The 12884-nt window shown below is 38.8% G+C and overlaps 2 protein-coding genes across 2 annotated transcripts; one reads left to right on the top strand and one right to left on the bottom strand.

The window, feature by feature from the left end:
- Positions 1–1866: 1866 nt before the first annotated feature.
- On the top strand, positions 1867–10629 carry LOC107553426 (tudor domain-containing protein 6-like). The gene is made up of 16 exons (XM_016235614.1): positions 1867–1872; positions 2205–6711; positions 6833–6957; positions 8178–8258; positions 8338–8368; positions 8553–8602; positions 8693–8747; positions 8911–8963; positions 9058–9106; positions 9447–9502; positions 9588–9651; positions 9756–9826; positions 9916–9967; positions 10065–10132; positions 10219–10273; positions 10386–10629. Exons 1-16 carry the CDS (start codon positions 1867–1869, stop codon positions 10565–10567), a joined length of 5505 nt encoding a protein of 1834 aa, XP_016091100.1. The 3' UTR covers positions 10568–10629.
- A 66-nt stretch (positions 10630–10695) lies between these two features.
- On the bottom strand, positions 10696–12660 carry LOC107553425 (platelet-activating factor acetylhydrolase-like). Its single transcript, XM_016235613.1, has 4 exons — positions 12611–12660; positions 12340–12510; positions 12106–12254; positions 10696–11916 (listed from the first exon to the last, which is right to left on the bottom strand). The coding sequence occupies exons 1-4, from the start codon at positions 12658–12660 to the stop codon at positions 11816–11818; spliced, it is 471 nt and encodes a 156-aa protein (XP_016091099.1). The 3' UTR covers positions 10696–11815.
- Between the last annotated feature and the right edge of the window lie 224 nt (positions 12661–12884).

Below are 12884 nucleotides of genomic sequence, written 5' to 3'. Positions count from 1 at the left end.
ATGAATGCATATTAGTCATTTTAACTGAACTTCGGACTGGTGGTGGTGCTTTTTTGGTCATTCGGTGTTTCTGTAAAAAAAATTTAAATTGGGGAAAAACTAACAAAAATACTGATTAGATAATAATGATACGAATTCTACTAATAAGAACAATATAAAACGCACCAAGGATTAATGAGCTACTGAATTCATGAATATTAAGCAGGTTGTGTGCGTTCGCTCGAACTGATGTGCTGAAATCAAAACAGGGACGATAATAGGTGAGCGCCAGCCAATGAGATTGCCATTTGTGCATTAGTTCCGCCCACTACCGGAGAAAGCGGTAGTTCTTAAAAGCGGAAGAATTCCAAAGGAACTCCGTTATTTTTTACAACAAATACAACAAAGAATATCGTTTACATGTAGCACGCATGGGTAGCTCGTCAATTCTCTCTCTCCCTCTCTCGCTGCGTGTGTGTGAAACAAAGCGACGGCGAGTCATGCGCCTTCACACTAGAGTTTACAGTACGTTGTGCGTTGCACGTCCATTCAGATGAACTGAAAAACAGCACAGATCGCTTGGCGGAGAGTGAAACTCTGATGCGCTCAGTCAGAGAGTGTTCGGCGAGTGAAAATATATCTGAGCTAAACTTATACTTAGCCTCCAACTCACACACTGGCGAGTAAAATCTGAGAATTTATTAGCAATTGGCTAATAATAGACATCATTTAGTCGCCAGAGTGAAGATTTAGTCGCATATGCGAGTGATTTACTCGCAATGTAGAGGGTTGGGAAAGGATGACAACGCGCATTTTGTTTGTTTGCTTTATTTTGCAAAAGCACAAATCTTGTTTTTATTGTGAGTGTGCAAAAATAAAAGTAAACACTTTTGCAGATTATATATCTTACTCCAAAAATTTAGTTTTTTATGTTTCAGCTGTTTGATCGCACCGGCGCCTCGTGTGCACACACCCCACATATTCTAGCAATTCAAACTTGCATCGCAGTCTGTTCATTATCAAAATAAAATAGTCAACCAAACATATAAAAGGTTACACTGGTCAGTTTAAATAGACCGTAGTATACCGGTCCACTCTGCTGTTATGCCAAGGACTTTTTTGCTCATGTGAAGAGGATGATCTTTTCAGTCTATATGCGAATGCGTGTAAAGTACAAGCATAGTTTACATTATAAATAATAGTTTAACATTCAAATACATTGCGAATATGGAAACATTTAGATTTGTGCCGAATGAGACGTGAGTAATAACCTCCAAATACATCTAGCCAAACCCGCGCTCGCTCCGTCTCGTATGCACGCAAGCATGCACTGTCACGATCTAATGCACTGATCTAATGCACTGTAAATGCCGGATTTTTAAAACCAAATAGGCTTACCGGAATGTAAAAAATTAAAATCTGACATTTTCCGGAACGGGATCCAGCAGGATCAAATTAAGTACTGGTCATAATACTCGCATAAAAATGTTTCATGTTAGCAACAGTGTGTTTTGCTGCAGCAGCGCCGATGGAAGCGGTTCACTGACTGCGTAGCACAGCCACACACGCCACAGTTAAGTTTGGGATAATTTAATTTTAAATGCCATAATGTCAGTTGAAAATATTGCAATAGTGTTTTAAAATACAATAACGAGCACCACGAAACCATTTAAAGAGGTGCTTTCAGCGGTCTCCGTGTCGGGATAGGAAACAGTCAACAAAATAAAATGATCTCAAACGTACGGCGCACTCTCCATTTTATCAAATGATCATAATCACATCTATTCATTTTACAATCCTGCTACTAGCATTTTATTCAGACTAAAACCCCTTTAATTCGGGTGAGAAAGCGGGGTTTTTTTTTGAGTGGCTTTTGCACATCCTGTAATGCCGGTGACTGCGTGCTGCTGCAATAGACGCTTTTTGCTGCATTAAAGTTAATGATTAATCGATTAATTGATCGTTAATTTAAACGACGATCGATCATGGAAATGATCGAAAATTGACATCCCTAGTATAAGGTGTTTCTGTAAAGTGTATTTCCATAGTGCATTGTCCTGTTTCCTGTCCCTTAGTGTTATATTTAATGAAACGTTGAGAAACCTAAAACATAGGCCTACTTTCTTTTATAGATATAAATTGTAGCCTAAAATCTTGACATTGGTTGTCTTGCACTGTTGGATGTTTCCTGTCTAGTGTTGTACAATTTACAGTTAAAAAAACAGAATTTAGGCAGCCCGTGTGCATCAAGAGGAAGTGACGGCAAGTGGTATCGTTCTGTGCTGCAGCAGGTCATGTCTGCCAACAATGTGGTTGAAATTTTGCAGGTGGATTATGGGAAGAAACAGTTTGTTCAAGTTGAGAACATAAGTCCACTTGACCCAGAATTCTTCAGGATGCCTGTCGTAACGTATGTGTGCTCCCTTCATGGAATAGCCGACAGAGGTATGGGTTGGACAGTTTCACAGATTGATTATCTGAAATCTCTCCTGCTCAACCGCACAATGATCGCCAAGTTTCAGTATCAGAGCCTTTCTGAAGGTGTCCACTATGTCACGCTTTACGGAGAGGAGAACACAAACATCAACAAACTGTTTGAACTGAAACAGAACTGTTCACTGGATTCTGATATGACCCTTACAGACTTTGCTGTTCAAAAGAGCCCATCGTCTCAAAAGAGCAAGATTTTGGAGACAACTGTGGCTGCACACATTGATGAAACCTACTCTGACCTTAAAGGGAACAAACCGGTCTTTTTCACACAAAGTCTCACACCTAACACATCGCATGGGGCTGTTGTACAGCATGTGGAGAGCCCTGGAAAGTTTTGGATTCAAACTCAGCGATACGCCGATAAATTCAATCAGCTAATGAATGGCCTCGGAAATCTGTACAGTGAGCCAACAAGCACTGACGGATTGATAAGAAAGCCTGTTGTTGGTCTCCTCTGTGCAGCTAAAGCCCAAGATGGTGTGTTCTATAGAGCAGCTATCTATAAGGTAGTTGACAAGAAAGCAGAAGTTTACTTCCTCGACTATGGCAACACAGAACTTGTTGATTGTTTCGATCTCCGACAGTTGCCTCTGAGATTTCAGCAGCTGCCTGCTGTGGCAGTAAAGTGCTCCCTCTATGGCATTACATCCAGACTGAAACATTGGGATGAGAGGGCTACATTGTTCTTTTCGAAACTCATCGAGGACAGAGTACTTGATTTGCATGTAAAAGAAAAGCATCATGACACTCACATGGTTCAGTTAGTGGATTCGAGTTTAGATGGAGAAAATGATGTGAGCAAGTTGTTGTGCAATGCAGATTTTGCAGACAGTGAAAAGAGCTTTGTGGATAATTCTGCCACAAGACCCTGTGGTTTAAAAACCACACACACCTCTGGTGTATTCTTGGCAGGAGCTCGGCCTCAAATGCCTTCCAGTTCTTCTGCCATAATGGACAGTGCATCTGCTTTCAAGGAATACTTGTTTCCCATTGGAAGCTCACTGGAGGTAACCGTATCCTACATTGAGAGTCCAAATGACTTCTGGTGTCAAAAAGCCAGAAATGCAGCATGTTTAGAAGTGCTAATGCAAGACATTCAGCGTTTCTATGCTCATAGTGAATTTCAGCCACCTTTGGAAGCTGCTTGTGTTGCCCGTCATCCTGAAACTGGGATATGGTACAGAGCCTTGGTCATTCAAAAGCACCAAACATCTCATGTTGATGTCTTGTTCATTGACTACGGACAGACAAAGAAGGTTGCTGTTGAAGATCTTCGAAAGATCACTCCAGCATTCTTGAAGATGAAAGGACAAGCCTTTCGATGCAGTTTGTATAACCTGATCCACCCAGTATCTCACTCAGCTTTAGACTGGAGCCCTGAAGCCACAGTGCAGTTTCAAGAGTTTGTTGACACAGCAGGGTGCATGAATGTGCCCCTAAAATGCACCATATTTGCTGTAATGTATGACTCCCAGAAAGTTGTGTTCAATGTGGTGGACTTGGAGACCCCATTCCAAAGCATTTGCAATCTCCTTGTCCAAAGACGTCTAGCTGATCGTGCACCCTCTAAGAAAGCTCCTCTTCCACCCTTTCGCCTGGACACCTACTATTACTCCACACATGGAGTCAAGACTGGATGTGAAGAGGAAGTGAGTATCACCTGTGTGAAAAGTGTCACTCAGTTCTTTTGCCATCTTGCCAGTAATTCAGAGGAGATTGAGAAACTTTCAAACAAGGTAAACTCCCTATGCCGTCAGCTAGAGGCAACCAAGTGTCCTCAGACTTTTGGAACAGTTTGCTTTGCAAAATACACGGATGGACTTTGGTACAGAGGCCAAATAAAGTCTACAAAACCGTCAGTTGTGGTCAATTTTGTGGATTATGGTGACACATTGGAAGTTGACAAGTCAGACTTGCTTCCAGTTCCAATTGAAGCAGGAGAGATTATGTCCGTCCCAGTGCAGGCAATTGAATGTGGGCTCTCAGATATGCCTGAAGATGTGCCATGTGAAGTGGGAAATTGGTTTCAGAATTTTGCGGACAGTCATTGTTTCACTGCTTTGATCGTGGCAAAAGACCCAGGAGGAAAGCTTTTGGTGGAACTTTATGAGGGAAAAACTCAAGTGAATGCACTGATCAGACAGAAGTTTCGCAATGAAATCCATAGAAATGAAACGAGCACATTCAAAGGATGTAGTTCAACGAACGGAAGTGCACAAAGTGGGGCAACCCATATGAAGGAAAGCTCCAGTGGTCTAAAGCGAGATTTCATGGATCAAGTTCCACAGTCCCATGAAAGTTATGCAGCACAAGGTAATGTCGAATCAAAACAGCCACGGAGCAAGTGGGGATTCCATACAAATGGTGGACTAGAACCAACAAGAGATTTTGGGACATTGCATAATTCCCAGAAACGGCTTGAACCACAAAGAAAGTCCAGTGATAGAGCTGATGTGCGTCACCCTTGTACATCTGACAAAACCGATGGTGTTCAGCTCAAGTCCCAGGCTCTTCTTAACGAATCGGCACTCCCAGTGAAAGTAATAAAACCAGGTCTACAAGCTGAGGTATTCATCTCTCATTGCAATAGCCCTTGTAGCTTCTTTGTTCAGTTTGCAACTGATGAGGATGACATTTATTTGCTTGTGGAGAAATTGAATGCTGACCAGTCAAGGTGCGCCAACATTGGTCCCAGTGATATTCGTGAGGGAGACATGGTTTGTGCAATGTTTCCTGAAGATAACTCCTGGTACCGTGCAGCAGTAAGAAAAAACCTTGATGACACAATCAACGTCGAATTTGTTGACTTTGGAAACACGGCTACAATTTCTGCTTCAAAAATATGTCGTCTTGATCAATCGTTTGCTTCGTTTCCTAGGTACAGCATCCACTGCTCTGTACATAAACTGAATGTTGAGAGTGGAGACCAAGAACTTGCACCCAACTTCAAACGGGTAATTGAACAAAACATTGAAAAGGTCATGTGCACGTTTGTGAAAATGTCAGGCACCATTTGGAAAGTGAAACTTGATGTTAATGGTGTAGTGTTGGGATCCACCTGCAGGGATGATGCTACACCAGCAGCTGAGCTTACGAGCCCAGGTGTCAAGCAGACATCTGAAATCATGGTCTGTACCCATTACAAGAACCCTGACGTATCAGCTGGTCAAATGATCACTGGATACACCTCATTCATTAAGGGTCCTCAGCTCTTCTGGTGCCAGTATGCGGCAACAGACAAACTTCAAGGGATTTCAGACGTGCTACAGAATGCTGGTAATGCCTCAGAAGAAACTTTGAGTGAGGAATCTCTGCCAGTTGGAAGTGCTTGCATTGCTCTTTTCACTGAAGATAATTTGTGGTATCGAGCTAAAGTTACATCTAGGGACCTTGACACACTTTCCATTACATTTGTAGACTATGGAAATGAAGCTAAAGTTAATATCGTTGATGTTAAAGCACTTCCACCTGAGCTATCAGACGTTCCCCCTCAGGCATTCGACTGTCAGCTTGAAGGTTTTGATCTTTCCAAGGGTTTCTGGGCTGAAGAGGCAGATGATGTGTTCTTTGAGCTAGTTAATGACAAGCTTTTAAATATCACTGTTGAGAAAATGGGGAGCTCTGAAATGCCACACTTCATCAAGATGGATTGTAACGGTGTTGTCATCAATGATACCATGAGAAGCTATTGGAAAAGTCAAAGTCCTGAAACTCCATCTGTTGAACACTTGAGTGGAGCAAATGTTGTGCCCACCGATGCCTCTGTGGCTGCTGAAGTTTATATTGACTCAGTAGTTATCCATGATTCAGACGCTGACAATGAAACCTGCACCTCACTTCTCGAAATACAGCATTCTGAACAAGAGCAGCTTGATTTACTGACAAGTACAAAAGTCGGAAATGAAGGTCAGGATGAGCCACTCGAGATGATTACTGAAGATGTTGCCTCGCCTGAAGCAGTGAGTATAGTTCCCTCTGATTCACAAGAGGACCTTGAAACCATATGTGTCATGGAAGGTGCTTCAGCTTTCACAAGTCCATCAGACACAACAAACCAGCATGCTTTTGCTAAAGAGACAGACACAACTCCTTTTCCTGTAGTTTTGCCACAGCACTCCAAGGGAGCTACAGCTAGTATTTCCTCAGAGAATATAGATAGCTTCTTGATGAATAACACTGATTCTCAGTTATGCATTGTTGAGGGACCAGAGTCACCATCATTTGAGATCATTCAATCAGGTAAGCCTGAATTTTGACATTTTGTAGTACAACTTTTAGAGATGGTGTTAACTATATGCAAGAGGTCTCCCTTCTTTCCTTTTATTTTATTGTTATTATTTTTTTTTTCAAATTTTTAAAGACTTGGGCTATTTAATGCGAGCTACAGAGAAAAAGCCTGCTGGGTCAGAATGTGTGATATGGTCTCACGTAAGAAGAAATTGGTGCAGAGCACAAATTTTAAAAAGTTCTGAAGATGCTGCATTGGTGAGTATTTATTTATTTCTCTTCTCAATTACACTTTTTTATTTATTTATTTATTTTTAAAAAGACGTGCATTTGTTTTTCTGTTAAAGAAAACCGAGGCCCGTTCTTCGTACGTCGCTAACTCGGTTAGCTGGATTTGATTGTTGATGATTTGGCATGATCTTGGATTGTTTGGTTCTTCGAAGCTCATCCCAGAGTTGCTGTCATAGCAACAGGTCCGTAAACTTAAACCTGCTCGGGAACAGGCTTATTTCATGTAAACCGGATTAGATGGCATCTTTTTAAGCAGAATTGATACTTAAAATCTGTCCGCTACCACTGCGACTTTATTTCAAGAGTACCTTACTAATCCAGGGACAATAATTTTAATTAATAATCATTTAAAAATTAATTTAAAGATAATATAATAATGTTGTGTAGTCTTTAATACTATAGACACAGCCAGTTTTACTCACTGAAAGATTTATTCGTCATAAAATTATTACTTCATAATTGTATTCAAGTCTTACACACATGCTAATCAGATAATGTAGAGTCGTGCATTAATTTGAGTGGAGGCAGCTATTATGGGAGTGGTTTGATGGAGCACAGGAGATGCAGATAACATGATCTTGACCCTTAAGAAACTTTAATTAATGCTGCCACGTAACAAATCTGTTCAAATATAAAATTAAATTAATTAATTACTACATTGAAATAAAAATGTAAAGCCTGTACAAATACTAGAAATTATGAATATAAATAATTGGGAATCATGTAAAAAAAAAAAAAATTAATAACAGTGCACATTTCATTTTTCTATTATACCATTCATGTAGTTTTGTTCGCTTGGCTGTTTCCTTATAAAGGTTCAGAAATTTGTCAAGTTTTTCGTTAGGTGTCTTTTTTAATGATATGATGTCATTTACGTTGCCGTCTCGCCGCCAGCCAATCGGTGCATTGCTGATCGTGGTTTCAAGTATTGATACATCTGCCCTTTTTGGGGAACACGAGAACGCACAGTAATCCTAGACAACTTAATCCAGATATTTTAATCTATTACGCAAATTTGTTTGAAGAACCACATTAGCCAGAGATCAGTTATCAGGATTAGAAGATCTGGAATCTTTCAAATCATCTCCGATGTAATAAGCGACGTACGAAAAACGGGCCCCAGGTTTTCTTTTGTTTAACTTCAGATTCATCTTCAGACTCATGTTGTTGTTGTTGTTTTTTCCCAGGTGTTGCTTGTGGAACATGATTCTGAGGTGGTAGTAGATCCTCTCAACGTCTTTGAAATTCTGCCAGACAAGCTATTGCAGGTGTGGCATGCTGGAATCAATTTTTGTTTATAATTATAATCTGAAAGCGTTTTTTACTCATCCAGTGTTTTAATTCCAGACTTCAGGCATTGAAGCTGTAATTCCAAGTGGTAAGTATTATATTTTGTTATATTTTAAAGAAAAATGTCAGTGATGCAGTCCTACTTGGTTATTTTACCCCACCCGTGCCTTAGAATGCCACAGGCTTTTTTTCCTCTGTTTTCTTTGTTTCTGATCACATTTTTCACCTGAAATAATCATTTAAGATCCTTAAACATGTTAAATGTTTTGTAGATGAAGTAACCAAGGAGAGAAACACTGCATTGAAGAATAGTCCTTCAAAGGTAAATGGATGTTTAACTGTGGTATGCAAAATGTTTTCAGGCGTTGAGAATAGATCGTGTAACAACCAATTCTACCTCTAATCACATCAGGTGGAAGAAACAGAATATGAAAATGTTGTCACCACAGAGTCAGAAGAACCAAATGGTAAGTAATACAAAATTACTGCATCACATACTGCCAAGGTAGAGGACAAAATGCATACACTTTATACACATTAAAATATGCTATGGTGTTATTAATTGGTGGCAAAGTAGTATATAAATCATAAGTACAAAATTTTTCAAAATTGCGTTTTTAATATGTAAAGGTGAAGAGAAACAAATTGACCAAATGGATCCAGGTGATGAACATGCAGACCAGGTACACTTTGATGCTGTTGTACCAAGCAAATACAAATACAGTTGACCGATAGGAATCACATAGCCCAGTGTCTCAACATGCGTTTTACTTGCAGCCTCAAGTCTCAGGTTTTGTGTCCTGCTCCGCTGTTGAAGACTCTGAGGGTGAGCGAGCTTAGTTGATTTACCTACTTTTTAAAAAAGTATTGGGACCTCAATTATAAATGGTGTGTAGTGCCCTTATTCTACGAATGTACTGTATAATGTCTGTGTGAAATGATTATCTTAAATCTATTGAATCTGCATTTGAATGAATATCTATTTTCAGACCGAATGAAATCAAGTCCATGTGAAAGAATTTGCATACACAATGTGCGGTTGGCTAGACTTATTTTCAAACAAAAACTGAAGTGTGTAATTCCATCAGGGTTATAAAAAAAACCAAATGTTGTCCTGCTTTATCTTCGTCCTCAATGCAAATGACAGGGCTGTATTATTTGTTTAGTTGTAGATACTCTGGGGGAAGGTGCACAAGTGCACGATCTTGTTCAAGTACTGAGTGTAAGTACATATATAAGACTGTTGAGATGAGATTTACAACTACTTAATCTTATTAACCCACTCCTTCAACTTATTTGTACTTCAGCCTGAACAGGTAGAAAGCAAGGATCCACAAGAGGATTTAAATACTTCATCTGGAGAGCAAAGAGGTTACACTTCATACTTCTTGGAGATAAAAACGCCAATAAACTTAAATTAGTATTGTCTTTTTTTAATTTTGTTTTATTGTAATTTGTAAAATGTGACTGTTTAGAAGATCCTGCCAACATGAGCACTGGAGTGTATTTGCTGATGGATTTCCTTGATGTGACTCCCCATGATAAGGTGTTTTGTGCTTTCTCTCATTTATCTTAAAGACCTACACCACCTAGTGGCTAAAAATATATTCCTTTCATATGGTTTTGAAAACACAGGGGGTGTGTGAGACTGAGCTCGAAACGGATGACTTGCTTGAGGAGTTTAATAGTATGTTATTTTTGCATTCCGTATTCAAATGAAAGTCTTTAAATTTTAACAAATATAGTGTCGATGTTTAGCATCTGTTTTTTTGTTTTTTTTCTAGATGTTACTGAAGATCTTATTGTCCTTACCAGTGATGGAACAGAGTCTGACACTGCATCTGATGGCACGGTATTATAAGCTTGCTGTTAAATTATTTTATTCATTAACCACACATGTGAGGCGTTTATTGATATTCCGCACTTTGAAAACATCAGCTTCAGGGAGATCCAATTACTCCAGAAATCCATGCTGATGCTGAAGAATCTTCATGTAAGTCATTTGAGTGCAAATATAAATGGGAAAATCATTAACAGTCCCACTGTTTTTATTTAAAATCTTAATTTCTGGTTGAAGTGAGAACTGATGGCAGTGTGCTTCACAGGTTTACAAGAAAAGTCAGATGCATCTGATTGCACCAGCGCCGAGGATTCACGTGTTACTCATCTGACCCTGAGGGTTGAGGATGCGTCTGACGATGACATCATTTTTGTTGGTGTTTTGCAAGAATCCCAGGCAGAAGTATATGAGCCGGAGAGTGAAAATGAAAAACAGAAGATTGACTAATGTAAACCACTCAGTAGATGGTTGATGTATCCTAAGAGGCAAGTTACTTATGTAATGTGTTTTTTTTTTTTTGGTTAATCACATTTATATTGCCAACAGCTTGATGTATTAAGGTTTTTTTGTCTTAACTAATACCATAAACCGTATAATAGCAACAATAAGCACTTCTGCTTGTTCATAGAGCTGTAGTTTTGTTTTCTCCTTCCATTACTGTTCAGTGATTTCTCTTTGCAGATGAAGGCTGTTGTTTTTTGTTATTACACAGCCTTTCGCTGGATTCCTTATTGCATTTTGAAACAATGTTTCTAAATTGTACTTTATCCCGGGCTATTGTTTCTTGTTCAAATGCTCTTAAATGTTTACATTGCCGTGAAAACAATTTGCTGCATTTTGTGGAAACTTGTTGAAATTTTCTTTAATAAATATGCAACTTTTGTGTGTAGCACTTGTATGAACATTACTTAGTGTTATGAAGACTTTTTGTATGGGGGGGGGGGACAAATACCAAAAGTCATATATTCGGTTTAATAAACAAAATCCCATATACATATAAACAACTTTGCATTTTGTGGCTTTACTGGAAACCATAGAAATGCTGACATTTCAGAGTTTTTCACTGACCAGGAATTAGTAGTGTAAAAACAATTCTATTGACTTACAAATCCGGAAATTAGTAACAGATTCAGAGGAAAACTATGGGATTACTTTCTACTTTCCAGATTGTTAGGGTGAAACAAGCAGGCTATGATGAATATATTTCACAGTATGGTATTTCATATTTCCAAATGGTTGTCTGCTAACTGTCCCCTTATAACATCAGTCACAGATTTATGGAAAACATTGCATTGATATAAAAACCCACTTTCTATAACTCTAAAAACATTAAGGCACGATAAAGGATGGTGAAGTGTTAAAAACTTTAAAGTCTATTGCACTGTCTGTTTTGCAAATATGTGGCTGTTAGCAAGTGGTACCATTTACAAGTCATCCTGTATAGATTGTGTAGTTTTGCCATTTAAAAAATGCGCAATGAAATTTACATCAGATCACCGTCTAATCCATAGTGCAAATTCAATCGTATTCATACACAGCAGTCAAAAATGTTCTCTTATGAAATTTCAAAAACAGATTTTGCATAATGATAGATTGGCCCTTTCTCAAACATGTAACCTTCTGACTCCCATTTGTTAAATGTGCATTTGCAAGATTACAAAATCATTGTGCCGATACACATTTCATGTTACTCGATTAAATAGATGACTGTGGTATAGTAATGTTGGTTCCTGGAATCAAGTTGTCATCTTTTCCATCAATTAAAGGATCCCACTGATTAAAGTCTCTGTCCATATCTAGAAAATAAAAAGATGTTAGATATTGCAAAAACAGTATTATGCACACTACTGATGTGATGTGATGTAATGTTTGGGGGATGTGATGTAATGTTGTTGACCCCAAACCTTTTAAGTGTAGTTAAATAAGTAGTTAAATAAACAGAAAGTGATCTGGAGCACACAAACCCAAAAACGTAAATAACTCACTTAAGTGGCGTTGAAGAAAAGCCAAAGTTGCTTTGTTAGAAAGATCCAAGGCTATGTGTGGATCAATATCTCCTTTTAGCTTCATGAGCCTTCCAATCCAGTTCCCAGTAAGAAATGTGAAATCTGGGAAGCTCTGATGGACCGTCCCTCTGCCAAAAATAGTACAGCACAATTAAATGAAGCACATTTTTCAGACTGAATTACAACTTGACTTGAAAAAAAAAAGAGACTGACTTGATGGTTATCATTTTTCTAGGAAAGATAGCAGAGTCCAACTTCTTCATGCGGATGATATTCCCAATCCACTGGAATTTTTCAGAGTTTATAAAAAAGATTGGCTGCTTCACTCCTGGGAAGATCTCCTCATCCAGAGGAAACATCCAGGTGTCCAGTGCCACACCACACCTAGGAAGCAACATTGAGGATGCCAGGATGATTATTTCGTTTTTTAATCTCTTCTTACAAACTACGTGGTGCTACCAACATGCTACTGTAATTAATTTACCAAGTGAATGTGTCTTTCTTGGCTAGTTTAATTTGTTCCTGAAAAATCATGCTAAAAATGGAATTTTTCTTAAATGATTCTCCCAATATTGCTATTTAGAGTGCATGACAAGATTTCAAGTAGCATGCCAGTATGTATGAAAATGCATCTAAAATAATCAGAAAACTTGCAGAGGTTTTCACAGACACCAGTGTGAAGGATAAAGTAAAGGCCAAGGAACATCGTTCCCCAGACAGCTTAGTAAACATTTATCATCTACCCACAAGATCTCATA

This window comes from Sinocyclocheilus grahami, unplaced genomic scaffold (assembly GCF_001515645.1).
Source record: "Sinocyclocheilus grahami isolate Dianchi unplaced genomic scaffold, SAMN03320097.WGS_v1.1 scaffold473.1, whole genome shotgun sequence".
In the NCBI taxonomy this organism is placed as follows: Eukaryota; Metazoa; Chordata; class Actinopteri; order Cypriniformes; family Cyprinidae; genus Sinocyclocheilus; species Sinocyclocheilus grahami.
This window is presented reverse-complemented; position numbering and strand designations above follow the sequence as displayed.

Coding starts and splice junctions, on each gene's coding strand:
- LOC107553426 (XM_016235614.1), top strand. Junction 8,964..9,057: donor GTGATGAACATGCAGACCAG/GTACACTTTGAT, acceptor TTTTACTTGCAG/CCTCAAGTCTCAGGTTTTGT. Junction 10,274..10,385: donor TGATGCTGAAGAATCTTCAT/GTAAGTCATTTG, acceptor TGTGCTTCACAG/GTTTACAAGAAAAGTCAGAT.
- LOC107553425 (XM_016235613.1), bottom strand. CDS start 12,660: ATGATTTTTCAGGAACAAATTAAACTAGCCAAGAAAGACACATTCACT. Junction 12,511..12,610: donor AAGAAAGACACATTCACTTG/GTAAATTAATTA, acceptor GTTGCTTCCTAG/GTGTGGTGTGGCACTGGACA. Junction 11,917..12,105: donor TTTTCTTCAACGCCACTTAA/GTGAGTTATTTA, acceptor TTTATTTTCTAG/ATATGGACAGAGACTTTAAT.